Source organism: Coturnix japonica, chromosome 2, assembly GCF_001577835.2.
Source record: "Coturnix japonica isolate 7356 chromosome 2, Coturnix japonica 2.1, whole genome shotgun sequence".
Taxonomy (NCBI): domain Eukaryota; kingdom Metazoa; phylum Chordata; class Aves; order Galliformes; family Phasianidae; genus Coturnix; species Coturnix japonica.
The window spans coordinates 5576883-5602690 of record NC_029517.1 but is presented as its reverse complement, the minus strand read 5'-3'; the positions used below and the strand labels follow the sequence as shown (position 1 = coordinate 5602690).

The following is a 25808-nucleotide window of genomic DNA, read 5'->3' as shown; positions in this document are numbered from 1 at the left end:
TCTTTGAAAACCGATCTCATCCAATCCCCGCCCTCTAACCGCGAGCAACTGCCCAATCAGCGCCCGGCGGGGCGTGAGGTGGGCCGGCATGACGCAGCGGGTTTGTGCAGCCGGCAGTCGGCGCGGTGTTGGCGGTGGGGGCGGTCGGTCGGTCCGTGCTGCGCTGCGGCCTGTGACGCGTGACGCACCGCTACGTGAGGGGACGGGCGCTGCCGCCGCGGGTTCCGCGCTCTCGGCCCATCGATCGCCGCCGCCCTCCAACCCCCCCCCCCCCCCCCCCCCCCCCCCATAACAACAACCAGCGCCGCATGAGGCTGACGGCGCACACGCAGCCTCCCGCCGCCCTCCGCCTCTTCTTCGTCCGCCTCCTCCCTTGATGTGGTTCGTGGCCGGGCGGGGGACAAGATGCCGCCGTCCAAATCCCGTAAGATCGCGATCCTGGGCTACAGGAGCGTAGGTGAGTGTTAAGGGGGGGGAGACGAAATGGGAACGGGTGGGTGGGTGGGTGGCAGGTGCAGGGCTGGGCCGGGCCCCGCGCAGTGCGGCCGGGAGGCGCCATGGCGGCGCCGCAGAGCGCTGCGGGCCCGGGAGCCAACGTGAGACTGTGCCCTTAATTGGACAGGGGACGGCACCGGGACGGGGGGGGGGAACAGCGGGGTGTACGGAGCTTTGTGCCCGTTTCCTCTGTCTGTAGACGTGTAGGATGAACGTACGGAGCGCTGCGGTGCCGGGATCGGGAGTGACTGAGTGGTGCGGTCGATACGGTGGAGGGAACGGGTGACATTCAGAGGGACCTCGACAGGCTGGAAAGCTGGGCTCGGGGGTTATGTTGAACCTAATGAGGTTCAACACTGTTTTGCAGTTGGGCAGGAAGAACCCCAGGCACCTGTACAGGCTGGGAGGAGTTGTCCTTGAGAGCAGCTCGGCAGAGAAGGACCTGGGGGTCCTGATGGACGAGAGACTCAACATGAGCCAGCAGTGCGCTCTGGCAGCCCGGAAAGCAAATGGGATCCTGGGCTCCATCAGGAGAGGGGTGGTCAGCAGGGATAGGGAGGTGATCGTCCCTCTCTACTCGGCTCTTGTGAGGCTCCATCTGTTGTACTGTGTCCAGGTGTGGAGCCCTCAGTACAAAAAAGACATGGGAGATTTTGGAAAGGGTCCAGAGGAGGGACAGGAAGATGATCAGGGGGCTGGAGCACCTCCCCTATGAGGACAGGCTGAGGGAGTTGGGTTTGTTCAGCCTGGAGAAGAGAAGGTTGCGGGGTGACCTCATTGCAGCCTTTCAATACCTGAAGGGAACTTACACCCAGGAGGGGAGTAAACTCTTGGAAAGGGCTGACAATAGCAGGACACGGGGAAATGGTTTTAAGTTAAAAGAGGGAAGATTTAGGTTGGATGTTAGGGGGAAGTTCTTCACTAGGAGAGTGGTTAGGCCATGGAACAGGCTGCCCAGGGAGGTTGTGGATGCCCCGTCCTGGGAGGTGTTCAAGACCAGGTTGGACGGGGCCCTGGGCAACCTGATCTAGTAAAGGTGTATGTTTGGTGGCCCTGCCAGGCAGGGGGGTTGGAACTACATGATCCTTGAGGTCCCTTCCAACCCGGGTCATTCTGTGATTCTGTGATCGTACGGCAACACTGAAGGAAAGAACTTCCCGGCGCCATCCAAGCCGGGAGCTGCTCTACAGCCCCACCAGATTCAGCGTCGTGGGGCACGAATGGAGCGGTGCGGCTCGGCATCGATCTGACTTAAAAGCGTAGATCGATGGGAAGGATAACGAGTGGCTGGGAAATAAACTGCTGTAGGAAGGTGCCGCTGTGCTGCTGAAGGGTTTGTGCTGTGAGTGGTGTGTCTGCGGTCGCACACTCAGCATCCGTAACAACGCCTTTTGCTTTTCCCAAGATTAAAAAAGGTTACATGAGTTGTTTAGATGCTGTGTGTGTAGCAGCAGCCTGGCTTCAAGGCTGGATAAACAGTGCTGTGTCTGTATGGTGCTGGAAGGGAGCAGCCTGCAGGAGGTTGGTGGTTCACATGGGGTGTCTAATACGGCACAGTCAGCCTCGGAGCTTGTCTCCTTATGTTTTCTTCTCCGAGTCCGGACTCAAACAAGCACTGGGCAGTGTGTGTGGGTAGGAGGAACGCTGTCAATTCAGTACATTGGATGGTCCAGGGGTAGATGATCCATTGAGCCTGACAGCACACATTGCACATAGCCATTATTAATGCCATTGCTGGTGTGACCCAGGATGATTTGGTGCTTGTATAGAAGGAGGTGAGCAGAAAGTTGCCTCCTGCCCATTAGGGTTTACTACTGTGCTCCTTCACCTGCAGCTTCATGAGACTGATGTGGTTTGGGGCTCTGTGGGACATGGTCTGTTCCATTAGGACAACTGCTTGTTGTAGACATACAGAAGAGAAGTAATAGTTTGCCTTTCATTAACCATGACAACTCTGTTGCCTTGCTTGTTCTTAGGTATAAATCTTGCATGTTTAAGCCACAGAGTTAAGTATGGGAGCTTTACGTTTCTAGGCAAATATTTACATAAAAGATCCAGCAATAGACGTGAGCTGTTGGGTGTTCTGTCATGTAGGGCTGTCAGATAAACAAGAAACATAGAGCATGACATGAAGTCAACCCAAGGATGCCTTGCAAAGTCCAGGAGAATTAACAGCATGGTTTGGCTTCAGATAGACTTATAGGTAAGTCTGATATCACGATGGCATGAATTCCACTTGAACCCTGGGTAAAAGACAGGATCCCATCCCAGATGAAATAAGGGATGTTACATTTGAACAGAGCTAGTTTTTGTCGGGGTGGGGGATAATTAATTCCAAGATCTGAAGGGCTGCTGAAGGCTTCTGAGCTTCCTTTTATAAATAGGGAACTGCCATTAACCTTAACGTTAGCTTTGACCCTGCAGTCTGGGAGGCTGCTCTGTTACACCGTGAAATGTTTCCAGCTCTGTGCCTTGAGTGAATGCTGAGGTGACCTGGGCTGTGGGGTTGGGTGATCTTATCATTTGCATATACAGCATGAGATTAGAAAATGGCGACCTTTTCTCCATTCTCTTTCAGTTCTGTGCTGAAACAACCGAGCTGACACGTTTCGGGCCGTGAGCTGTTCCCTGCAGCTGATGATTCGACAGCTTTGTGGCTCTCTCAGGCTCTGAGCACGCACGGTGTCAGGCAGCCACGTGCCCCACGAGGCTTTATGAGGCACGAGTCTGAGTGTATTGCTGGCTAAGCCCTTGCTTTTACCTTGTATGAAACCATACCCTTAACCCAGCAATGCCTGGGAGTGCTGTTCTCATGGCTGTTCCTATAGAAGGTTCAGGAGCCTGCTTGTTTCAATCCACTCCCTCTTATCTTTCAACACTGCCATCAGCCTTTCCTGTGTGAACGCAGCGTGTTCTGCTGTGGGAGTGATCCCAGCAGCCCACGGCCTGGGGCAGGGAGATGTGGAGGAGCATTGCCAGGAACCTGAGGACCTGTTAGTGGGGAAGGCCAATAGTTTGCATGTATGTGGCATGAAGCTAAACAGCAACCACACAGGAACGTTATCTTTGAGTGTTGCTTGTGCTTGAATGGATCTAAAAAGCAAGTTACGTTGCGTTATGTAATCGTGCTTGTTCTCCTTAAGGTTCTGATAGAAATCAGATGGATTTTTAGCTTAAAATTCGGTAGCTTGCTAATGGGAGGGATTTGAGTGCTGCTGTCAGTGAAGTGACCAGAGCATTCCAGCAGAAGGCTGCCCTGTGTGTGATGGAGCGTGTGATTTCATAAAGTTATAAAACAAAGCCTTCACTAAAAGGAATCATCACGTTGCCCTCATTGTGTCCTGCTCGTAATTCATTATTTCCATGTACGTTTGGGGTCTGTGCATATGATTCAGCCAACACTAAGGTATGGGTGTCTGGGTGGTCGCTGGTTCTTCAGATCAGTGTCCGCTCTGAAAAGCAGAGCGGGGTTGGCCCATCTTGGAGGGCTCAGGACCAGGTTAAATGGGCTCTGAGTAACCTGTTCTGGTGGGGGCAGCTCTGCCCATGGTGGGCATTCAGACTGGATGGGCATTGAGGTCCCCTCCAGCCCAACCATTCTGTGATGTCAGGTGAGCAGGGAGTTGCCCCTTGGATCAGGTGTTTCAGTACCAGGCTGTTATCTCAACATCATTTGTGTTTTTGCAGCTGCTGGTGTTTAGGAACATGCAGACAGGTGAGCTGGGAGTGCTCCCTGCTCAGTTTGGAGTCAGGTTGGTTCACCTGTGTACCTTTCAGCTTCCTATGCTGTGTAGGTGGAAAGCGGCCCATGCTGAACTTCTCAGACAGAAACGGTGGTCTGTGATTGCAGTAGGCAAGTAGCAAAACAACTGGAGCTGAACTGAATCACCTGCCGTATCTCTAATATGGGCTTGTAGTTATTGGCAGTATTTCCTGGCTTTGAGAGCGAGAGTTACTTGAATACTGGGCTTGTGTTATGAAATGGGGCTGAAGCTTTGCTGTCTCTTGTGAAGGATGGCCTCGTAGCACAGCACCCTGTGAGGGGTCCTTCTGTCCCCGGGTGATGTGGGAGGCAGCACACAGCCCTTGTGGCCGTCTGGTGGGAAGGGATGAAGAAATGGGCGCTGTGGCACGACGCAGTTCAGTGTGCAGGATCAGCACTGTCTGCGATGCAGGGAATTGTGAGGCTGAGCAGGAAGATGGAGCAGGTCGGGATGCAGCCTGTGGTGGCGGTTTGTGCTGAGCTGTAGGCAGCAGCCCTTCCTAATGCTTCCCTCCTTACAGCTGCAGCAGCATTGCTGGCTGGAGCAGCTCTCATTGCATTCCAGGGCGCGGGACTGTGCTGCTGTGCTCTGCAGTGATCTGATGGCAGTGGCTGGGAGCGCAGGAACGGCAGCAGCGGGGTTATGTGAGGACATTGCTCTGGTCTTAACTCTTTGTTTGCCTGCTCTGCTTTCTTCTAATGGCAACACTCACAGGCTTTGCTGGGCAATTGGAGCGTTTTGCCACTTGATTACTCAACTGAGACTTACTGTTGGCAGGGGAAACCAAACAAAACGTGGATCCTGCCATTTCTAAGCTATGAAAAGCCGAAGCTCTGCATTTAGATCCATTGCACCGCTCTAAGCACAGGCTCTGGGGAGACAGGAATCCCTGTGGTATGTTCTGCCTAATGTGACCACACACCCAGGCTGGGGGTAGCAGCCTAAGGCAGGGTAACCCAAAGGCTGTGCTCAACCTCCTGCAGATCCTGAAGGTGACATTCAGGGGGTGTATTACAGAACCTGTTCGTATTAACCCTGTGTTTGGTCCAGAATCTCAGCAGCTTCTCTGTGGGATCCTCATCCAGCTGCTTTGCAGAGCAACCTTTGGGTGTCTTATAGAACATCCACTGCTTGGAAATGTCCATCGATTCCTCGTTTAGATGTAGGTGTTGCTCAGCACTCCTGCGGCTTAGGAGTGATTCAGAAGTCCTTAACCTGTTCGGATGAGCGTGCTCTTCCTCAATTCACCATATGGAATTACATCTGTGTACATGCAAATGTTCGATGCCATGTGGAGGATGTTGCGTGAGGGTGGTGCAAAGGGGTAGATAAATGGATGCTGTGAGTCTCTCAGTGCAGGTTGTGGGTTATTGACAGTCAAGACCAGGAGAGGACAAGCAAAGAGCAGCTTGTGGGCTCTGTAAGTCCTGCAGCAGGGAAGGCTGCGAATTCTGGGAGTTCCTACGTGAATGAGAACACGATGAGGAAATTTGGTGTTGTTTAATTTGGATTAAATCCTTAAGAATTTGTGGCTAAGGGCCGAAGATTAATCTTTTTAAGGCATAAGATGAGATAAATGATTTCTGAAGGCCTTTTAAGGAGCAGAACACCCTACTGTGTGATGCTGCAGTGCTCATATCTTAAATAGATGATAGCTGTAGAAACGCTTAATCCTATTATGGTTTAGATTCCGCTTTAAACAGCGAGATCATTGTAATGTAACAGCGCAGCGTTGATGCATGAGGGGTTAATGTTTCTGGAACGGTTACATCACTGTCCTTAAACTAATTTGGAAAAAGAGGGAACGCATGAGTGGTCTGCAGTGTGTGGGTGCCTACATGTGCATTGCAAAACGAAACTGTGCTATTAATGTGTCCCTTGACAACATTGTCTCCTGAGTTAGTGGGATACATCTGTCTGGCTTCAGCAGCTTGTCAGATTGCATTGCCAGAGCTTCCTTCAAGATGTCTGACCTCGTTTAAAGGTTCTCCTGCTCCATGCAGAAGAGTTGGGATGCACAACGTGTAGGAGAACGTCAGGAAATCTGTCCTGCAAACTGACAGAGCAGCCCGGCACTTGATGTGAATGCAGTGGGGTATGTGTTGCTCTAAGGTTTGCTCTGCCATCAGTAACGCATTCTTTTAGTGTTCTCAATAGTGTTTCAGAATTATTACTTTGAATTAGGCCTGGAAGTTTCTGCTTGGAAACTTGAATGTCTGCAGGCTTCATGTCTTCATTTTCAGCACTTCTGTTCTCTGCGTGGCTTCCTTTGGAGATGAGTGTTTCTAATGGTGCTTTGCTTCATCCACGTGGCTTGGCGTGGTGAAGTCCCAGTGCAACCGGCTGCTGGTGCTCCAGTAGTGCTGGGTTTGCTTCAGTCAATGCAAACCACTTAGAACAACTTATTGCTCCTATAGAAGACTAAGCTGATGCCTGCTCTCTTAGGATTTCTGGGCAAAAAGGGCTGCGATCTTAAAAAGCCATTATCTCATTTATAATTTATAAATGGTTGATGGTACTGTTGGATATACCCGTGTTTAAGCTGAAGATGATCGTGTGAGCATTCAGCTGCTTATTGGGGCATGGGCTGTATGAGCTGGAGGGAGATGAACAGAGAAAACCACAGGAAGAGAAGTGTGTGTGGAACTGGCTTTTAAGGGCAGCCTGCTGGGGGGGAACTTGGAGATTCTTACATGTGGAAACCAATAGTAAAGACAGGTTGTTTTCCCAATACACAGACTGAGGACATAAGCTCCTTCTGAGAGGCTTTGCTGTACCTAAAGGAAATCTCAGCCCTTGACCTGTTGGCCCGCAGCAGTTCAAATTTTACCCATTTCTGCCAAGTGGATGTCATGGACTTAGCTCCTTAGATACTGTTTAGAATAGACTTGAATTTACGATTAACTGGATTAACTGAAGATTTAACTGGCTAATAGTGGAGTAATAGCTACCGCCGTGCTTTGAGAACGTTATTTGTGTAGAGGTGCAGTTAACACGGTGGACATGTATGCTGCTATGCTCTGAAGGTGGCCTTTAACACTGGGGTGCTGTAGCTTGACCCCTCTGGCCTGTGGGGCAGTGCTGGATGGTAATATATAATAATACTTAGACCATTCCTTACTGTTAATGGTAAGGAATAACCAAACCACATCTAGTGACAAACTTTTCCTGAGCTTTCTGACTTCAGTGTGACAGCAGGAGCCTTCTCTGCAGGTATCTGATCCCATTCTAGCGTGGATGTCACAAGGAAACAGCGGTGAAGTGAATGAAACTATGTCTCAAAGCAGATGTATATACTAGGTTTAAGCGATGATCCCTCGTGATTAAAGGTGGTAACAGTAGAATTAAGTTGTATCTCATCTGCAGTAGTTTAGAAACTATCCTCTTCATTGGCCCAGGTGTATCCTGTGTATCACTCACATTCTGTGTGAACTGCCTGGTATTAGAAAGCTCAGGTTTTATGGGTGGGCCCAACACTTTTCTCCTGTTTCTTCAGGGATGAGAAGAGTGGAAAGTCTTAATTTGCCACAGACTATCCAGCGCTTTGTGTTACAGTAACCAAGTGTAGCTGGTGGAGTCACCCTATTGCCCTGCCTCAGTGTTGCCATTGCATGACGCAATACAGAGCTAGAGTTAATAGGCTTTGGTTGTAGCAGCGGAGGTTCAGGTTGGATATTAGTAATTTCTTCTTGGTAAGAGCAGTGATGCAGTGGCACAGACTGCATAGGAAGGTGGTGGGGTCTCCATTCCTAGAGGTGCTCCAGAGCCATGGAGATGTGGTAGTGGACATGGTGGGGGTGGGTTGGCTGTTGGATTAGGTGATCTATTCCAACCTTAATGGTTCCGTGCCTTTAATTCTATCATTTATTTCTTCATAGTATGTTTAAACTCTCTTCGTGTTGAACAGAGATTCAAAAGATTAAACCACAACTTTCCTCTAGTAAGATTTTAGCAAGTGCTTTTTCACCTGGAAATCACAACTCTGGGTCAGTTCGAGCTGCTCCCAGCAGACTTTGCCTTCCTTCTGCTCAATACACTTTTGGTTTCAGCGGATGTTTATTTCCCTAAAGCTTGAAGACAGGAAAAGTAACTATTGTGGAGGATAATATGAGGAAAAGCTTAGCAAACTGCAAAGTATTCGGTGCCTTATTCCAGCTGGGGGCAGATTTGGGGTGGAGGGTTTATTTTGAGACATGCACCTGTGAGCGATGGAGCCATTGCTGACATCAGAAGCCCATCCTAAGCTGAAATATGCTTATGGTGCTTGTGCAGTGGGGCTGCAGCATCTGCCCATGCCCTCCTCCCTGCACAACAGCTCAGGGATGCAGTCAGCCCTTCTGTCCAAACACAGCTGTGTGCAATTCCTTGGCCTTTGCCTGGCAGACCGTGTATTTATGTTGTAATTCTCTGAAAATATTGCCTGATCTTTCTGGGGAAAGAGGAGATAGGAGTTCAGTGGTGACCTTAATTCTCCTCGCTGTCCGTAGTTCAAAGGCTTGGAATAAAACCTGTGGGACAAAGTTCAGGCCAAGCTGTTGTTGACATTGGCCCTTATGTTGCATGGGCTGAGACATGGCAGCAGCACTGAGCTGGGTTTCATGTTACTGGTGCCCACTTAGGGGAGCCCTGCCTTAGCAAGATACCACTGCTGCTTTTAGCCATGTAGTCCTGAATGACCCCAAGACTGGAGAGCTCTCCTGGGGGAAAGCCGGCATCGTTTGGGGGTACACATAGATGGTGTTACAGGGAGGCTCGGTACAGAGCTTGGGGGATGTAGGAGGAGAGTGGTGGAATACTGCTGTACTCTTGTCTGTCTGTTTGTTTGCTTCCTTCTTTTTCACTGCTAGGAGGAAAGCAGTAATTAATACAGCTGGATGTTAAATGCAGCAGCACTGTCTGTTGGCTCTGACTCCTTCCTAGAGCTCTGTTTCCAAACTTAGCACAGGCGGCTGCAGACGACGGCTTTCAGCCCAGGATCTCTCTTAGGAGGGGGAAAAGTGTTGGGCAGTCATCTGTGCTTTTCTCTTCTATATATCTAAGGTATCTAGATATCCAGGTATCTATGAGCTTGATTGTAAATAAAGCTACTTGCAGAATGTTGCGTGCTGGTTTTTGAATGAGCTTTTTCCACTGCAATGTATTAACATAGCACTATCAAAGCACTGCCTGTGGACAACAGTATCAAAAGCAATTAAATATGGGAAAGCAGTTTTACCATCAACTACTTTGTCCGAATTATCTGTTCTTTATGATGTCATTGAATTACTCCCTCTGAGTAGGATGGTCATGATTCTAATTTGGGGTCATACTTTGTTTATGTTTCTTGCTGATGGGAGTATTAAGGAGTACAGAGCATGTACACATCCAAAAGCAGCTAACACACTTGGCAACCTTTATAAGGGTGTATTTATCCAGTAAACATCATGTAACGGGACCTGGTAGGTTCCCAAATGTGGAAGATGTGCTGTAATGTAAATTGTGTTCAGGTTATGGTAAAGCTTTGAAAAGTCAAAGCAGAACATGCTCTGAGAAGCTTTCTCAATATATCTGCTAAAAGTTCAGGGGACCCAGTTGCTAAATTTAGGGATGTAATTCTAAAATAGGTCACTTGTCATCTGTAGTTTACATGTACCACACTGCTCATATTGGCTCAGCTAGAAGTATTGCTCTGTCTGCTACCAGGTGTAAGGGGGTGATGGCTTGAAGGCTTATTTCAATACCAATTGTCTTCTCTTTGCTTTGCAGGAAAATCTTCACTGACGATTCAGTTTGTGGAAGGACAGTTTGTTGATTCCTACGATCCAACTATAGAGAACAGTAAGTACATAACGGATAAGCTGCTCTTCTGTAACTAACTACATCAGAAGTCATTGTATTATTTATATAGGCACTTACATAGTAACATTACAGCTCGTTACTTTAACAGGTAAATACATTGGATGTCGAGCCCCTGTGTGGAAGCTGGAATTAAGTGATCAGCAGAACGAGGTTATTGATTTACATCACAATAATTAGCAGTCAGTGGCCATCAGCACTTTTCACTCAGGATTATTTTAGTGGATGGAACTGGACCTCAGATGCTACTTTGTGAAGAATTTCTTGCTTTGCTTTAGCAAGGCAAGCTGGTTAATTTGCCCTCTGACTGATAGTCTATATATGAATTCCAAACACATTCACAGTGCATTGCTTTATTAGAGTTATAAACAAGGCTTGTTTTGAGATGCATCAAACAAGGTCTCATACATTAGGTTTCATTATTTTAAGTCTTACTATAGAATCATAGAATGGCTTGGGTTGGAAGGGACCTTGAGGATCATCAAGCTCCAGCCCCACTATATATATAGGAAACTATAGCTACGCTTTTTTCTTAGGAACAAGTGTAAAACATAAGCCTTAAACTAAAAGGATATGGCTGAGTATTCAAGTGGCTTCGTTTTCCAGTGGAAAAAAACCTCTACCTTCTTTGGAAGGGGCACAAGGAAAATGAGCTGCATCAGGTTTCACTTAATGTACAGAAGAGTCAGCACTTACTTGGTGCTGTGTTTTCCTTTGCTTCCATTCCATTAGAACCAGAAAAGTTGGTTTATCTAAGCTAATAAGCACATTGAATTCAGTTGCTTCCTGTAAACTTGCGGATCTGGAAGGGTAACTTGTAGGATTTCGTGGCAACTGTGGTGCTGAGTTAATTGCTTAACAAAGTAGAATTTCCTCTTCCTAATGGCCCAACAAGAGTGACGCTGTGATGGGTGGCTGGTAGTGAGGCAGCAGGGTGGAGAAACCAGTGGGACAATCATTTGGGAAATGGTGGCAAGAGAAGCAAAACCATTGCAGAGCAGGAGCGCGTGGAAGGAGCCTGGATGGACATTGAGCTGGATGGGCACAGACTAGCTCAGCCCTTCATGGAAAAACAGAAGAATTTGGAGCTCTTAAACTGGGATAAGCTCAAGAACCTTAATTTGGAAGCTGGTAACTGATGTGCCCATACCAGGAGGTTATATTTACCATAGCTCTGGGAAAGGTTTTACACTGCTCCCCTATCTCTGCTAAGTAGCACCGCTGATGTGAAGGTCTGTGTTTGTGTGGCTGGTTCTGATTCCTTACCACAGTGGCTTGTTTTCACAACAGCTGCCATTTGAGCAGCATTTGCAAATCTTCTCATTCATGTTTGTGTAACTGAAATACACTGCTTCTTAGGGAAGCAATAGTCAGCAGCCCATGGAGTTGCTGTGCAAGTCACGCTGCTTCTTGGCTTTAGCAGCTGCTGGGGCTGCACTGTGCAGTTACAACTGCATCAGAGTGGGTTTGTACTGAAGGAGGAAGCTCTTCTGGTGCTGGGAGTCCCTGCTGTGAGCTGGCAGCTCCTTGCCCAGCCTGCAGTGACTGCCCCACTGCTTCCTTTCCCTGCTTTGACACCCACTGCTCAGTACCAATGGTGGTGGTGTTTCTGTTTGGTCTATTCTGGGCCTCTAGAAGAGCCGCCATCTGTCCCTGTCCCTTTTTAAATATTAACTTCATGAGGCTCTTGAACGTGCTTTGATTGCAGAGAGTTTTGATGTGGATGGGAGTTGTCAGGATACCAGAGGGTAGCTGCAGTGCTCGGGCACCTGTAATGCACTGTGTCTCCTTCATGTTTGAAGCACTGATGCTGCATACAGCAGCTCTGCATGTTAACATCTGTTCAAACAAGAATTTGTATCAGCCAAAAAGCTATTGTGCATTCTTGCTTCATAACCCTACAACCTTGTGCAGTGGTGCCAATAGCTGACTGCAGTATGCAGGTGCTAACACAGCTGTAGTGCTGGGACAGATGAGGTAGGAGCTATCTGAGGCTTCATTCAAATTGCACGTGTTGCTACTGTAATGGAAACTGCGTGGCTGCTGTGTGCTGTGCATGTAGACACTTGCCTTATAGCATCATTAAAATCAAGGTTGGAAAAGACTGAGATCACCAGGTTCAAGTACTGGCCCATGCCCACAGTGCCACATCCCCGTGGTTTTGGAACACCTTCAAGGACAGTGACTCCCCCACCTCCCTGGGCAGCCTGTTCCAAACAGCAAAATGTGGCTTTGTTCTGTTTCATTTGCTCCTTTTTATGAGCACACTTTGAGTGATTTAGGAAGGTCGAATCTGAGAGCTTTGGCTTCCTTTAGTGTGGAGCTAACCCAGTCACTAGAGATAATATGTTGTGGAGGTGTGACTGAGCAGCAAGCACTGGGGGCAGGAGAAAAGCTGGTGCAGCTCAGCTTCAAGGAGACCCCATGCAAGAGTCAGGAGACGTGGGCAGAAGCCAGCACAGCTGGATGGAGGACTGCACAGCTGAATGGAGAGGAGTCAGCTCTGCTGCAGCTTGAGGATGGACGGTCTGAGACGTGATCAGCACAGCACTGCAGTGCTGGCTATTTCCCCAGTAATCATTGTGAGGAAAGGAAGGACTTCCTCTGACCATTAGCAGCTGGGAAAATTGGCTTCACCTGTACACAGCACACACGTTGCCCTTATGTCTGTGCTGCCCTGTGATCTCAGACTGAGGGCAACATGAAGCCCTGAAGCTCAGCTTGCGCGCTCTGCTTGGTATGTGCGGTGCTCGGCAGCACGTTGAGCTCCACGAGCTCTGACACGGTTTGCTTTCACAGTTGCATAAGACAGACACTAAGAAAGGTTCCTCAGCTTGCAGCGTGTTGGCATTTCATAAACCCTGGGAAGAGCAGCAGTTCTCATCTCATAGGAACTGAATGTACTTCCTGACTAAGGACTGAACAGACTGGTAGCTGCGGCAAATGTGCAAGTACTTTGGGGAGCTTCAGCTCAATGCTCATTATTTAGGTTTAACGTGTTCTTCAGTTTGCCAGTGTGTATTTTAGCCCCAAAGAGGTTTGTGTAAATCCAGATCATTTACCTCGTGTTGTTTGTATCCAGGAAATCGATCTCGCTAAACTGCTTGGAAACTGGGGAAAATAACCTGTGTGTGAAGTTCAAAGTTAGCCTTAATGTTAATTGCATTTGTGCCTCATGTTAACCACAAATTACAGATGCCTGCAAGTCTCTTTGAAATGCTATGTAGTAGTAGAGCCTTTTTACTCTTTGTTTCTAAGCAGCTCTAGAGGAAAAAAACAAAACACACTGTAAGAATCTTCAGAAATTGGAAACTTGAAAGTCAATTTCTAAGTTTCAATATACTCTAGTTAAAAGCACAGAGTTTGATGCAGCCTTCTACTTTAAAGCCTGTAACTAACATTCCTTTTCTTAACTCTACAGCTAGAGATGAGTGACTTCTGTCACTACTTTGTTCATCATTCTGAAATGTGTATCTGCTGTTTTTAATTCCAGCTTTTACAAAACTGATCACAGTAAATGGCCAAGAATATCACCTTCAGCTGGTTGACACTGCTGGCCAGGTAAGTACCTTTCTCCCTTTGCATCTTTGGACTTATTGCAACAGGTATTGGTGCTTGGGAAGAGCTGCCCTGGTTGTGACCACGTGTTCAAAGCTGAAGCTCTATTTATTTTGCACCCCAAAAACAACGTTTGTGTAGTGTTTATCTGCTTTTTCTATTGAAATAGTGCTTGAAGTACATATGCCTAAAAGAGCTGCCTTAACTCCAGTGTACCAAAGCTCTTAAGTAATCTCCTTGATACTTATAGTCTGGTAGATTCAATAAACCACACAGAAGTTGACTTTCTTCAGTTTGTGTGCTCCAGCACCTTGGTTTGTATTCATTAAATAGGCAGAGTAGACAGCAACACGCATAGGTAGCGCTCACCGGGCTGCAAAGAAACTCTTGCAGTTTGTTTACATTGCTAAGTAAGTGAAGGTTCACGCATGCATGCTTCTGAGCTGGGTGTAATGAGGGGGAATGCAGGAGGAGATGGTAAACAAATGCCTGTGGCATGGTCAGTAGCTTCATGAAATAGAGGTGCTAATTACACAGGGGTGCTTGGCAGAACCTGCAGGTGAGTGCCTGCTCTGTGTACGGCAGTGCTCTGTGTCTTGAAGGGCTGTGCTTAAAAAAGGGACTGCTAAATCCCTTACCATTTTCCTGTCTGCATTCTCTTCCTTTCTGTGAGTTCTGGTATTGTGCCTTTGCGTTTTCCCTATTAGCTTTAAGCAGCCAGTAAAGTACACAGGCAGTGCTTTCGCCATGAAAGCTGCAGGACATTTGCTCATAGCTGGGAGAGTATTCAGGGCTGTGACCTTCTGGGACCATTTGATCACCTTCAGAGGGAGCTACATGATGTAAGAATAACTGTTCCATAATTATATGCTGTCAGCTTGTGGTGCTAATCAGCAGCACTAGATCTACAGGTAATCAGTCAGAGGGTTTAGTAACAGCATTGACCACACGTACTAGGGTCATAAACACGTTGTTTAGGAAATTGAAATCAAACTGAATTGCACAGCTAGTATTTTTCCTGGTCTGTGGTTATTTCCAGCTTTGATTCTTCCTCTGAATGGCTTGAACTTTGAGTCGTGGCTCACAGGGTTAGAGGGAGAGATAATGTTGAGTTATGGAAGGTGTGGTTTGAACAAATTTCTCTCAGTTAAGCCTTGCTTAATGATCCATAGAGCAGCCTTACATATGCAGTATAGCAAAGATTATATTGCAGATTTATGTCTTATACTTGAAAACTTGGCTATGGCTTGAAAAGTTACAGCTCTGCTTGTTTCGTCACTTGGCAAAGTTCTTAATTTGATCCTCAAGTTCTAGGAAGTGTCGTGGTCTTTACCTCTCACGGTTATGTGTTCAGGTTTACATAGCTGAGTTAAGCAGGAGTCTCACTGTGGGACCTCAGAACAGGATGTAACAACACATCTTATCTGAACCCGAATTCAAACTGTGGCAATCCTGAGTAGTTGCAGGGAAAGGCAAATAACTGCAGAGCTGCACTTTCACCTGTTTTACTTGCAGGCCAGCTCACATCCCTCTGTGTTGACACTGGGATTACACAGCCAGCAGAGAGGGCAGCTTGGCATTTAAGCGGAGGTGGGGGAGGGCTGCCCTCAGTGTGTAGCATGAAAGGCAAATAAGGGCATCACGTCGTTCTTTCAAACTTTTTTGGCAGATTCTGGGAAGTTGATTATAAAAGGTTGGTTTTGGGGTGGGTTTGGTTTGGTATTTTTTTGGCATTTGCCTATTAAGGAAGTTTGCTTTCTGTTAGCCGTCTAGATTGAAGCTGTATGATTGCACGGCTCCATCTGTTCAGTCATGACAATATACAGGGAGGTTATGCATCTTCAGCTAAAATTAACATCCGAAGAAACACAAGCTAAAAACATGGCGAGCTCATGCAGTAAGACGTGTGGCTCTTGTCAAAATGCAAACGTTACCTGGGAACTTCTATTAGAATGGGTCTATTTCAGTGTTTAACGTGAAGTTCTTGGTATTAGTGTAGTGGTTTCTGCATTCCGTCAATCTGTTTCGGTTACTGAGTTGTTCATTTGCATTTTCACAGGCGTTGTAAAAGTAGAGGTTTATTGTCTGGGTTTGGTTTTGTACGTTGGTCGGTGCTGGTGGTGATATTGCTTTGGTGGGCTTTTATTTTTCATTAAACAGTCGCCATATAATGGAAACTTCTGGTTGCCGTGAAGCAACTAATGGCTGCAGTTCTTGCATCTGTGATGAGCATTAGTTAGCTTGATATGCCACAGCTGCCTAACAGACCCCATAGGTAAGTTAGCTGTGGTCAGTGCCCCTTGATATGTGGCACTGCTGGATCCTGTCTGCAGCTGCTGTTGGAAATGTATCACATAATTAGCATAACTGCTGATTAGTGATAGGACAGAGTGAATGTTTTGTACTAGGGTAAAACTGATAACTGAGCAGTGTAAGAGGATTGGGGATAGCTTTAGCTGATCCGTAGTCTTAAGAGGGAATAAAGCGAAAAAGCTGTAGATTGAATTGTAGAGTATACAGACTAACAGGCTAACTAAGCTGGTGTGCCAGGCTCGCTTTGCTTTCTCTTTCTTGGGTAAAGATTCCACCCCTGCGATTCTGTGATTATGATGATGAAACCTAATTCTCAGAATCACCCAAAATATTCCGTGTATGTGACTAACAGCTGCCAGTGACCTGCTGGCATCAAGCTCTCAGCACTGGCAGTAAGTAATTCAATTGCGATATTTCTTCTACAGGATGAATACTCCATATTTCCTCAGACATACTCCATAGACATCAATGGCTACATTCTTGTTTATTCAGTCACGTCAATAAAAAGGTAACAAAGTCTGTTGTGTTCTCCTGTCACACGTTAGCCATATACATTCCAGCTCAGCTCCTGCCTCTGCTTTATTTTTCTTTACATATGTGTAATTCCTTCAGTCTCTCTGCCTTAGAAATGTAATTGAAATACAAAAGAATGGCTTTTCAGAACTCTCCCCTCAGATCCAAATGTCACAAAGCACTTTGCAGACCAAAGCAGGAGGTGCTGTGTGAGAAATGGGGCAGTGCTGAGCTCCAGTGATTGAGTGTAAGTGAAAGAACATAGACTGGTTCCAGGAACAAGCAGGCTTTGTGCTGTAGCGTGAGAGGCGAAGATGGAGGTCAGCATGAACCACAAGGGCACTGCACGTTTACATGAAGAACCAAGCTAGGTGTTCATCTGTCCCTCAGCTTAGCAGCTTGTTGCAGTACTGAGCTTCCTTTGGCTTCACATCCCGACTCATTCTGATTAACCATCAACAACTTTGATGTAAGCAGCAATATGAGACTTCTGGCTTGTAGACTCACTCTTGCTGTGCTGCAGCAAATCTCTTCTTTGAGGTTTTCCAGAGTTTTTGTCTTGTCCTCACTGCTAACTGTAGTCAGTCCTCACACAAGAGAGGCTCCATCGTAGCTGGAGAACCACTTAGAATTGTCTCAACCTTCTTTAAGGTATTGACATCTTTTGTTATTTTATCCTTTCCCTTTGGTCTACTTAAATTAAGTTTGGGTCAACCTTGAATCACTCTTAGTTTCCTAGTACTGTACAGCCAAAATAATCCTCTATATTATTTTCTCTTTTGTTGAGAATGATGTTAAGATCTGGAGCCTTTCACTTCAGGTAGAAGAAGAGTGCTGCTTCCCCTGCACTTGTAAGCTCATCAGCTTTTGACAAGCGCTGAAGCATTCCATGTCTTTTCCTCTAAAGCAGGAAGAAGTCATCCTGAGTGTCCTTCAGTAAGATCTTCACAAGCTGCAGGTGAAACAACTTTCTTGTTGGCTCTTCTGTACTTCTCAGAAAATGGATGTGGTCTGGTCATCAACTTCAACTGCTTCTGAGTTCTTTAATGTTGAACAGATTTTCAGTTCTTCATTCTTGGAGCTCTTCATTCTTGGTTTCCATCTGTAGTTTTGAAGTAGTGAACAGAAAGCACGTGTGTCTGGGGGGAAGTGCAATGTTGGGCTCTCATGTGTGTCTTAAGAAACTACTTATTTTTTCTTCTTTATTTCTCCCTTCCTTAATCAGAGATCCCTTGTTAGTGCTTTATAAAGCTGGAATAGTGATCCCAGTCCTAAGAAGAAATTCACATTGTTCAGTATTTGATTCTTGATCAACTTAATTCCAATCCTTGCTTTTTTTTTTACGTCTGAGTTTTCAAAGTATTGATGATGCTTTCTTGTTCAGTATCTTATCTCAGTTCAGCATCAAGATGGTGTTTAGGCAACAGAAGAGATCTTCCACTGTACTCTGGTAGGTTAGATATCTTTCCCAGGCAATCAGATTAGTCGCTGTCTGTCTCGATTTCTGTTGGAGTGTGTATTGATTGGAATTCTGATCCAACTGAGTGTGAGCTTTGACATCAAACTAAGCAGAAGTGTCCTATGAAAATTATTTTCTTCCCTGCCGATCTCCACTGGGAAGTTTATAATGGGGCTTGAGTGAAAGCTGCTGCCCTACATTTGTAATATTCCCAGCCTCTCAGCTGCAAGGTTACTGGAAGGCTTTTGCTCTAGTTCAGCTTAATTAAATTCCAAATTTATATCGTGCTGTGTTCCATGCTCTTGTGTAGCACAGCTCGTAATCCCTCATGTTGTATTTCACACAGTTTTCCTGTAACCCTGTTTGCTTAACAGAACTGGAAAGGACCTCTTATGGTCTGCGGACCTCTTGCTGTTTCATGTCTTGGTGTGATGTTGGTTATTTTGGGGGGGGGGTTGTTGATAAAGGCTTTAATCTGTGCCTTTGGTCCTTCTAGCCGTGTTTTCCAAATTAATTAAATTGATCCAGTCAGTCAATTTTCATTCTGAGTAGTTTTTACCAACTTGTTTCTGTGCCAGCACCATGTTGGAATTTAAATAGCGTTTCCCTTTTGGTTTTCACCTTGATGTATTAATGAAGATCAGCTGTTAATCCTCGGTCTGTTCTGCTAAAAATTGAGGTCTAGATGAGCAGAAACTGGGAACTGGGCAGCACAATGTGGAACCACACGTGAGGGCACACGCTGTGCTGTGCAGTGACACAGTGTTCTGGCTACACTGGCAGCAGTTTACCTAGTAGTAGAAAGTGACTGTATTACATTGGTGACTCAGCCATCCTGTGGCTTGTATGCTACGACTCTCCTCTTGCTTCAGGCTGAGAAACAGTTCTGGGTCTGTACCAGGATTATTTTAAATGATTTCTCCTATGGTTTTCAGGGTCATCTGATTCTCTCTGTAGTGATGCCTTTGTACTTGGTCACAGCTGAACACCGTTTAACTCTTACTTCTGAGATACTCTGCTGAAAGTCCAAGACCAGTTCTCAAGCCCAGAAATTTGCTTGTACCTTTTTAGCATAAGCTCTTCATAACCTTTAATTCCTTCCATTGATTCCACATTTATGTGGTCTGTAGTATTTGAGTCAGTAACAGCAAGAAGTGCTGGACTGAGTTAATTTTTTTGTACACAATATGTTTCTGAATAGGATATACTAAATCTACTCGCTCAACATGGAAGTGTTGAGTTCTGCTCAGTCTAAAACTGTTTGAAGTAATGCAAGCAGACCTCCTTGACACAAAATCCTTCTTAACCACGGTAGTGTTTATTGCTCTGAAGTGAGAAGCTGTAAGGAGTCCCAACAGCCTGAGTAGTGCATTCAGGTACCAGTTCTTTGAGATCCTGGAGCTGGAAGTACATTGGAGTGCTGCCCTATTTGTAAGAGCTTCAATTCTAACATAAGCACAGTGTGAAGGCACTGCCCCTTTCTTCTTGTGTAGCTGTGTGTCAGGTCTGTGAACCTGCAGCTCTCTTAAAGCTCAGGTGTGCACTTCATGCAGCAGCATCAACATCTGCTCTTTTGCTCTGTTGAAAGCTTGTTCTCCAAAGTGTTAAACATCAGGTGTGGGGTTTCAGGCCTCGCAGTGTTGTGTGGTTCTGTTCCTTATCTCCACTCTTACAAACACCGTGTGGGCAGCAGGTGAGCTGTCAGCTGCCTCCACAACCACTGCTTTGCTGCTGTCTTGCCCATCAGGTTCCTCACTATCAATAACTGGAAACTGAAATTCAACCTCTTGGTTTTCACAGAATGCCCAAAACAAAACACAAAGAATTCTGTACGAGTTAAGATTTATGAAAAGTTATGTGTTCCTTCTTGGTGGATTGTGCTTAATTGAATGCTGTTCCCTTGAAACTCTGCTTTAACCTGACATGCTCATCCAGGTGTGTCAGACTTTAGTAGCTGAATGTCTCACTGTGAATGCAAACTAGATTGGAGTGGGCATGGGGGGCTTTTAGCACTGTGTGTTAGATGCACCTGTGTGGGTAACATTTGTATCTACAAGTATCAGAACTGGGTGGGCTGTAACAATGTGCCAAGTACTGTTTGCTGCCGCCTCTGGGCCCATTTTGTCTGTTGTACGCAAACCAGTAACACTTCAGCATCTTTGCAGTTCTGTCACTGTACGTAATGTTTAACACATATGCATTGAATTGCTTGCATGTTGGTTGGGTATTAAGGATAAGCATTGGAGTGCATGTGTGACTTCATCCCTTTATTTTGCAGTTTTGAAGTGATAAAAGTTATCCATGGCAAGTTATTGGATATGGTGGGAAAAGTCCAGTAAGTAGTGACACTTTCATCTCATTTCACTGCAGGCATGTTGCTAGTACTTTGTTCAGTATACTATAACTATTCTGAAGTTCTGAACTTTCTTTCACAGAATACCCATTATGCTGGTTGGAAATAAAAAAGACCTGCATATGGAACGGTATGTGATCTCCAGTATGTGGGAAATGCAGGGCAGCAGCCAGCATTCCTGTGGCTGCCGTGGCCGGTTTTGTTCTTGGCTTTCCATGACCAAAATCAAAATGTAGGTTACAACAAAAGTACCAGCAAGGAATTGTGTCCACAATGTGTGTTGGCAGCTTCTGTTGTAACACTGATTCTTGCTAGAAGCTTCCAAAAAAAAAGTAGCTGAATGTTTCTTTCGAGACAAGTAAGGAAGTGTCTTTTTTTACCACTCTTAAGACCTGAGATGCTGCTGCAGCTTAGGGAAACAAGTCAGTGTTTGGGACAATTGCTCTCTGCTGGGTCACATAGGAGAGTTCTGTCTGGACCAGCAGTGAATATGACAGCAGCAAATAGAAATTGTGTGGGATCAGGCCTTTCAAAATGTGCCTTAAGTGCCTCAGTCCTGTGGGGACACTGCTGAAGCTTCAGTCCTTCTATGAGTTACAAACAAACACGCTTTCCTCTCTCTTTCCAGGGTGATCAGCTATGAAGAAGGGAAAGCTTTAGCAGAATCCTGGAATGCAGCTTTCTTGGAATCTTCTGCTAAAGAAAATCAGGTAACAGATTTAAGATTCACTTACTTGAATAGTAATGCTATGAAATGTCTCGTAGTGTCACTCGATAAAGGGAGCTGAATATCTGCATGTGCTGTACAGATAGTTTGTGTAGATGGTTGGAAACAAAATGGGTGTCTGCATTCAGGTTTACATATATATGCTTTCTGATTCAACTGTAAGTTAAGGCGGTAAAATAGAGAACTGAAAGTTAAGCTTCACTGAACAAAACAAAACAGTTGGTGGTGAATTTAGACTTGCATCTCTGCTGTGTGTGGGGCAGGGTCTGCGATCTGCTGCAATGACCTTGAATAGGGAACTCCTTGTTGCTTCATTGGGGTGAGTTGGTGTAACAGAATGAACCTCATGTTTTAAGGTGCTGGGGAGGACTTGGTCTGTCTAGTGAGGGGAATAATAGTTTTGTGGGTGCAGAACAGAGGCAGGCAGTCACCTTTGTGTTACAGTTGTAGTGAAGTTGCTGTAACTTCCTTCAAAGCACCTTCTGAATACATTTGTATTTGTTCCTGTGGCTCATCATAACGCTTTATCACTGATTTTGATGCCCTACACTTGAGTATTTAAGCTACGAGAAACCTACTGGTTTGAGCTTGAAGTGACTAAAAGCTACTATAGGTTGAGAGCGATAGTCTTTCTAACTTTATTTTGTGTTGCTGTTTTTAATGTAGGTACTGCCAGCATCAGTACTGTTGCTTCTTGCAGATGTGAGTGTATGGTAGGGTCACAGGGGCACTGGCAGGCTGTGTTTAGAGGAATTGGTCCTTATGCACAAGTGCTTACATTGTCTCATATTTAACCTAATACAGTTGCATCCTTGGATGCCCTCAGCAGCAGAATCGGAAGGGCAGTCCCACAGTTAGAGCAGCACCTGCATGAGCTGCCTTTCTTTCCCCTGTTTTCAGCTGCAAAACAAGCAGCTGCTGACTGATAACTTGTGGCTCTACTGGAAGCAGACAGTTGTGTAAAGTTGGATTTTTCCCTGGCAGGAAACTTGCAGGCTTTTTTTTTTTCCTCCATGTATGGAATACTTGGAATTAGTTTCTAAGTGCTTCTGTTTCTGGCTAAGAGTTGCACTAACCATGTCAGAATTGGCTGTGATGAAAGCATGCAGCTTCTTACTATCTTCTCTACTTGTACCGAGCCTCAGATCCATACCTGCAGGAATGAAAACTCCAGCCTAAGGAATAAACCAGTTAAAAGGAGGAGGTTATTTATTTTCAAACAACTAAGTACTTCTGGAATAGGCAGAGCTGTTGTTTGTGCTTTTATTGGCTGTAGTTCACAATGCGTAACAGTGCAGTAATTCCTATCGTACAGAATATCTTACTAATAACTCTTCTGAAGTTTGTATTGTGTATTGTCTTGGTTCAAAAGAAAAAAAAGCTGTGTATATTCAGAGAAGCTACAAGCTTTATATGATGCTTGACGTGCCTTGCATATTAAATTGCTGTGCTAACAAAGTCCCATTGACTGCCGTGTGTTTGTGCCTGTGCCTTGGTCTTAGAGTATCCGCATCAATCTGATGGGTTCCCTCTTGGATGCTTGGGACATGTGCAAGAAGGCATAATGGAGCCCAGAGTGGGGCAGCTCACCTCATGTTCCTGCAGGCAGTTGCTGAGGAATGGTTGTTGCTGAGGGAGGTGGATGATTGAGCTTGGAAAGCAAAATATAAGGACCGGAGCTGTGAGGTTCTGGGGGGAAATGAAGTCTTGTCTCTGTAACCTGGCTGCGTTTGGTGGAGGTGGAGCAGAAATATGACAGTATCTGGTGTGCTGGTCTGAAATTGGTTTGGTACATGGGGCAGCCTATGGAGAGACTGTAGGCTGATTCCAGTTTGACCTACATGCTCTGTTCTTTATAGCAGCTCTTAGCAAGGAACTCTGAAAGGAGAAGAGGCATTCCCTGTTACAAGTCCTAGCAGAGGCTTCTCTCTCTCTATGCAAGGAGGTGGGAAAGCATTGACTCATCTCCCTTCCTGCTTTGCCCAAAAAAAACCCCAAAAACTATTTGGAGCATCTGTGGGAGTCCTAGGAACAAATCCCTACTGCGGCAGGCAACTAAAATGGTTGTGCAGATGAACTTAATCCAATCCAGGCCTGTTCTGCTGGGAGTTGCAGAAGGTACCATACTGATGAAATGGCGTGGCTTTGTCTCTCCCACTTCCCATTAATTCAGGGATCTAAGCTGATACAAGGGTAAGAGGTAGGGGGCTGGCAAGAGTTCCTCAGGTCTGATCTTTAGGCTCTATGTCCCTTTAGATCCTGGTGGTTTGTTAAGGCTTTGGAGCCTGTGTATCATATTGGCACCTGGGGGGGATCCCTGGGCTTTTGAGAGGGTTCTGGAGCTGGATGCCCAGGAAAAGATGCTGGTTGAATTAAGTCCTGGTTGGAGATGATCAGCTGGATTGGGTGAATGTTTCCTACAAAAGAATTTGGGGGCATTTGGGGTTTTTTTGTTGTTGTTCATTCAGCTTCAAGCTGGAAGTGTTCAAGGACATCATGTGTCTTGTAAGCAAAACATGAGACACATAAAATCACATCCTTTTGAGCTACGACCTGAAGCCAAGTTCAGGTATTAAATCCCTCCTGTGGGCCCTAGATGTGCTTGTTGTGTTTCCTCAAGCTGCTTAATTATTTCTGGGTGTGTTGAAGTACTGTGTATCTACTGGGCTAACTTCAGGAGCTTCATTCAGGTTTTCCTTGGGGGATTTGTTATTTTGTTCCCCCCTAAGCCATTGTGCAGTTCTTTGGCTTTAATCCCAGCACAATAAATTGCTAATGGTGTCAAATACAACCAGAACCCAGATCGGTCCATAAGCCTGCTTGAAGCTGGAAACCAGAGAGTAATGAGCAATCGTGTGCCCATCCACTTACACGGAATTCATTAGAAGGGCTTATTTTAGAAGGGGGAAGGAAGTAGTTAAACATAAATAAAAAATAAAATCCACTTCTCACCAAAAGAGCTCTTAAAAATGGGATTTTTAAGTTCTGGGATGTTGCTGCTTTTTCAAGAGCAGGTTCGTATCTAAGCCTGGAAGGTGTGCAGTGTGTGAGGGTGCTCAGAGAGGTTTGGGATCTTGCCCTTCCCCCTCAAGGATTTGGGAGTGTTTCCCTTGGTGAGTGTTTGGGGGAAGGGGAAATGCTCTTCCTTACCTGACCATTGTTCAAGTTCCTTTGCCCAGTTCTGTGCCAGGAACAACCAGTAGCACAAGCAGCAGAGAGTTTCCTCTCCAACCAAGCAGTCGTGTGTTGGGAAAACAGCCCAGCAGCACTGAGCTGAGGGTTGCAGCTGTGGGCTGGTTTAGGGCTTTGGACCTTCCTGTTTGTGCACCTCCTGGGCTCTGTTCCTTTGGCACCCACAGGTGTGAAGGAGCACTGAGCCTCCTGGTGCCTCACACACAGCAGCACCCATTTCCCTGCCTGGCGTCTCTTTCACTCCCTCAAGGGAAGGAGGTAGAAGAGAGGCAGATGGCTTTCTGTAGGCTAGATGTGACCCACATCCTGTTAGTGCACCATATGCAGACAGATGCATAGAAAGTCTGGCTGCGTTCTTTATTCCTTGTTGCAAAACAGTTTCTTGCGTTGCTTAAAAGCTCATTCTAAAATCCTTGAGCGTATTTGGGCTGAATTACAAGTTCCTACGGGTTAACTGTAGGGCACTGATTAAAGCTTCTCAGTGAATATATGTTCTCTGTGAAATGAATTAGTAGCCCTGTGAACTCCTACATCTCAGTGTTCCCAACAGCGTGGCTTTGACAGAGAATATATAGCTGCTTGGTTGTTGGAATAAAGCGTGGGTTTTAAGAGTAGGTGCTTTCAAGCAAGAATATAAGGAATTGGTGCATTAAAATGTCAGCTGTAAGCAATGAAATATCAGTACGGTGTATTTGTATATCAGTATTTTTAGCCTATTTTTGACCAAGGGAAACTCTTCATTAGTGGAACCACTTTGCTGGCAGCTGTGGTTCTGTCCTTGCTCTTCCTTCAGTCTCACTTGCCCAGGCAGGGAATGCACTTTGTTATACAGGGCTGATGAGCCACATCAGTCAGATCCTGCTTGGGTTGTGAAGGGCCGTTGTCGGCAGGTGACTCCCAGCCCAGCAACTCCTGCTGCCTTCCCTTTGGCAGGGATGCATTCCGTGTTGGTGCAGCGGGTGGAAGCGCTGCCTGCTGCTCACCATGTGCTCTCTCTTTGCAGACCGCCGTCGATGTTTTTAAGAGGATAATTTTGGAGGCAGAAAAAATCGATGGGGCAGCTTCACAAGGGAAGTCTTCATGCTCAGTAATGTAATTCCACTGCAAAGCCTGAAAACAATGGGAATACATTCTACCTGGAGAAGCAAAACTGCCCTTTATCTTCAAGGATAAAACTATGCTTCTTTTTTTTTTTTGTTGGGTTTGTTTTTTTTTTTAATTTTTTAATTTTGTGGGGTTTTTTTGTTTGTTTTTTTTTTTTCCTTCTGTTAACCTGAGAGATACACAGCTGGTTTGGAGCCTTTCCCTTCAGATTATGGTAAACTCTGACTCCTGTGCAAATGGCTTCACTTCCATCTTCAAATTTTAAGCAATCATATTTTCAATTTATATCTTGTATTTCTTAATATTATGACCAAGAATTTTACTGGCATTAATTTTTCAGTGTAGTTTGTTGGTTAGAATAATCATCAAAATGATGCATATTGTTACACTACTATTAACTAGGCTTGGATATCAGTGTTTCTTTGTGTTAAATGTATACTTGTAAATAAAATAGCTGCAAACCTTCACGCTCTCCTTAGAACTTTTTGGTGGCTG

General features: G+C 45.7%; 1 protein-coding gene across 3 annotated transcripts; it reads left to right on the top strand.

Moving 5' to 3' along the window:
• The first annotated feature begins 113 nt into the window (after positions 1 to 113).
• RHEB (Ras homolog, mTORC1 binding) lies at positions 114 to 25778 on the top strand. 3 transcript variants are annotated; one of them, XM_015852874.2, is made up of 8 exons: positions 116 to 457; positions 10005 to 10076; positions 13588 to 13655; positions 16391 to 16473; positions 20216 to 20272; positions 20373 to 20420; positions 20919 to 21000; positions 25213 to 25778. In XM_015852874.2, the coding sequence occupies exons 1-8, from the start codon at positions 406 to 408 to the stop codon at positions 25303 to 25305; spliced, it is 555 nt and encodes a 184-aa protein (XP_015708360.1). In that variant the 5' UTR covers positions 116 to 405; the 3' UTR covers positions 25306 to 25778. The 3 variants fall into 3 exon arrangements, with proteins under 3 accessions (XP_015708362.1, XP_015708360.1, XP_015708361.1); XM_015852875.1 differs by lacking the exon at positions 116 to 457 and adding an exon at positions 6330 to 6354; XM_015852876.2 differs by lacking the exon at positions 20216 to 20272 and having other exon boundaries at positions 114 to 457.
• Positions 25779 to 25808: the final 30 nt, after the last annotated feature.

Excerpts from the sequence above, each read along its gene's own strand:
- RHEB (XM_015852874.2), top strand. The coding sequence starts at position 406 with ATGCCGCCGTCCAAATCCCGTAAGATCGCGATCCTGGGCTACAGGAGC. Across the intron at positions 10,077-13,587 it reads CGATCCAACTATAGAGAACA|CTTTTACAAAACTGATCACA; the intron begins GTAAGTACATAA and ends TTTTAATTCCAG. Across the intron at positions 20,421-20,918 it reads AAAGACCTGCATATGGAACG|GGTGATCAGCTATGAAGAAG; the intron begins GTATGTGATCTC and ends CTCTCTTTCCAG.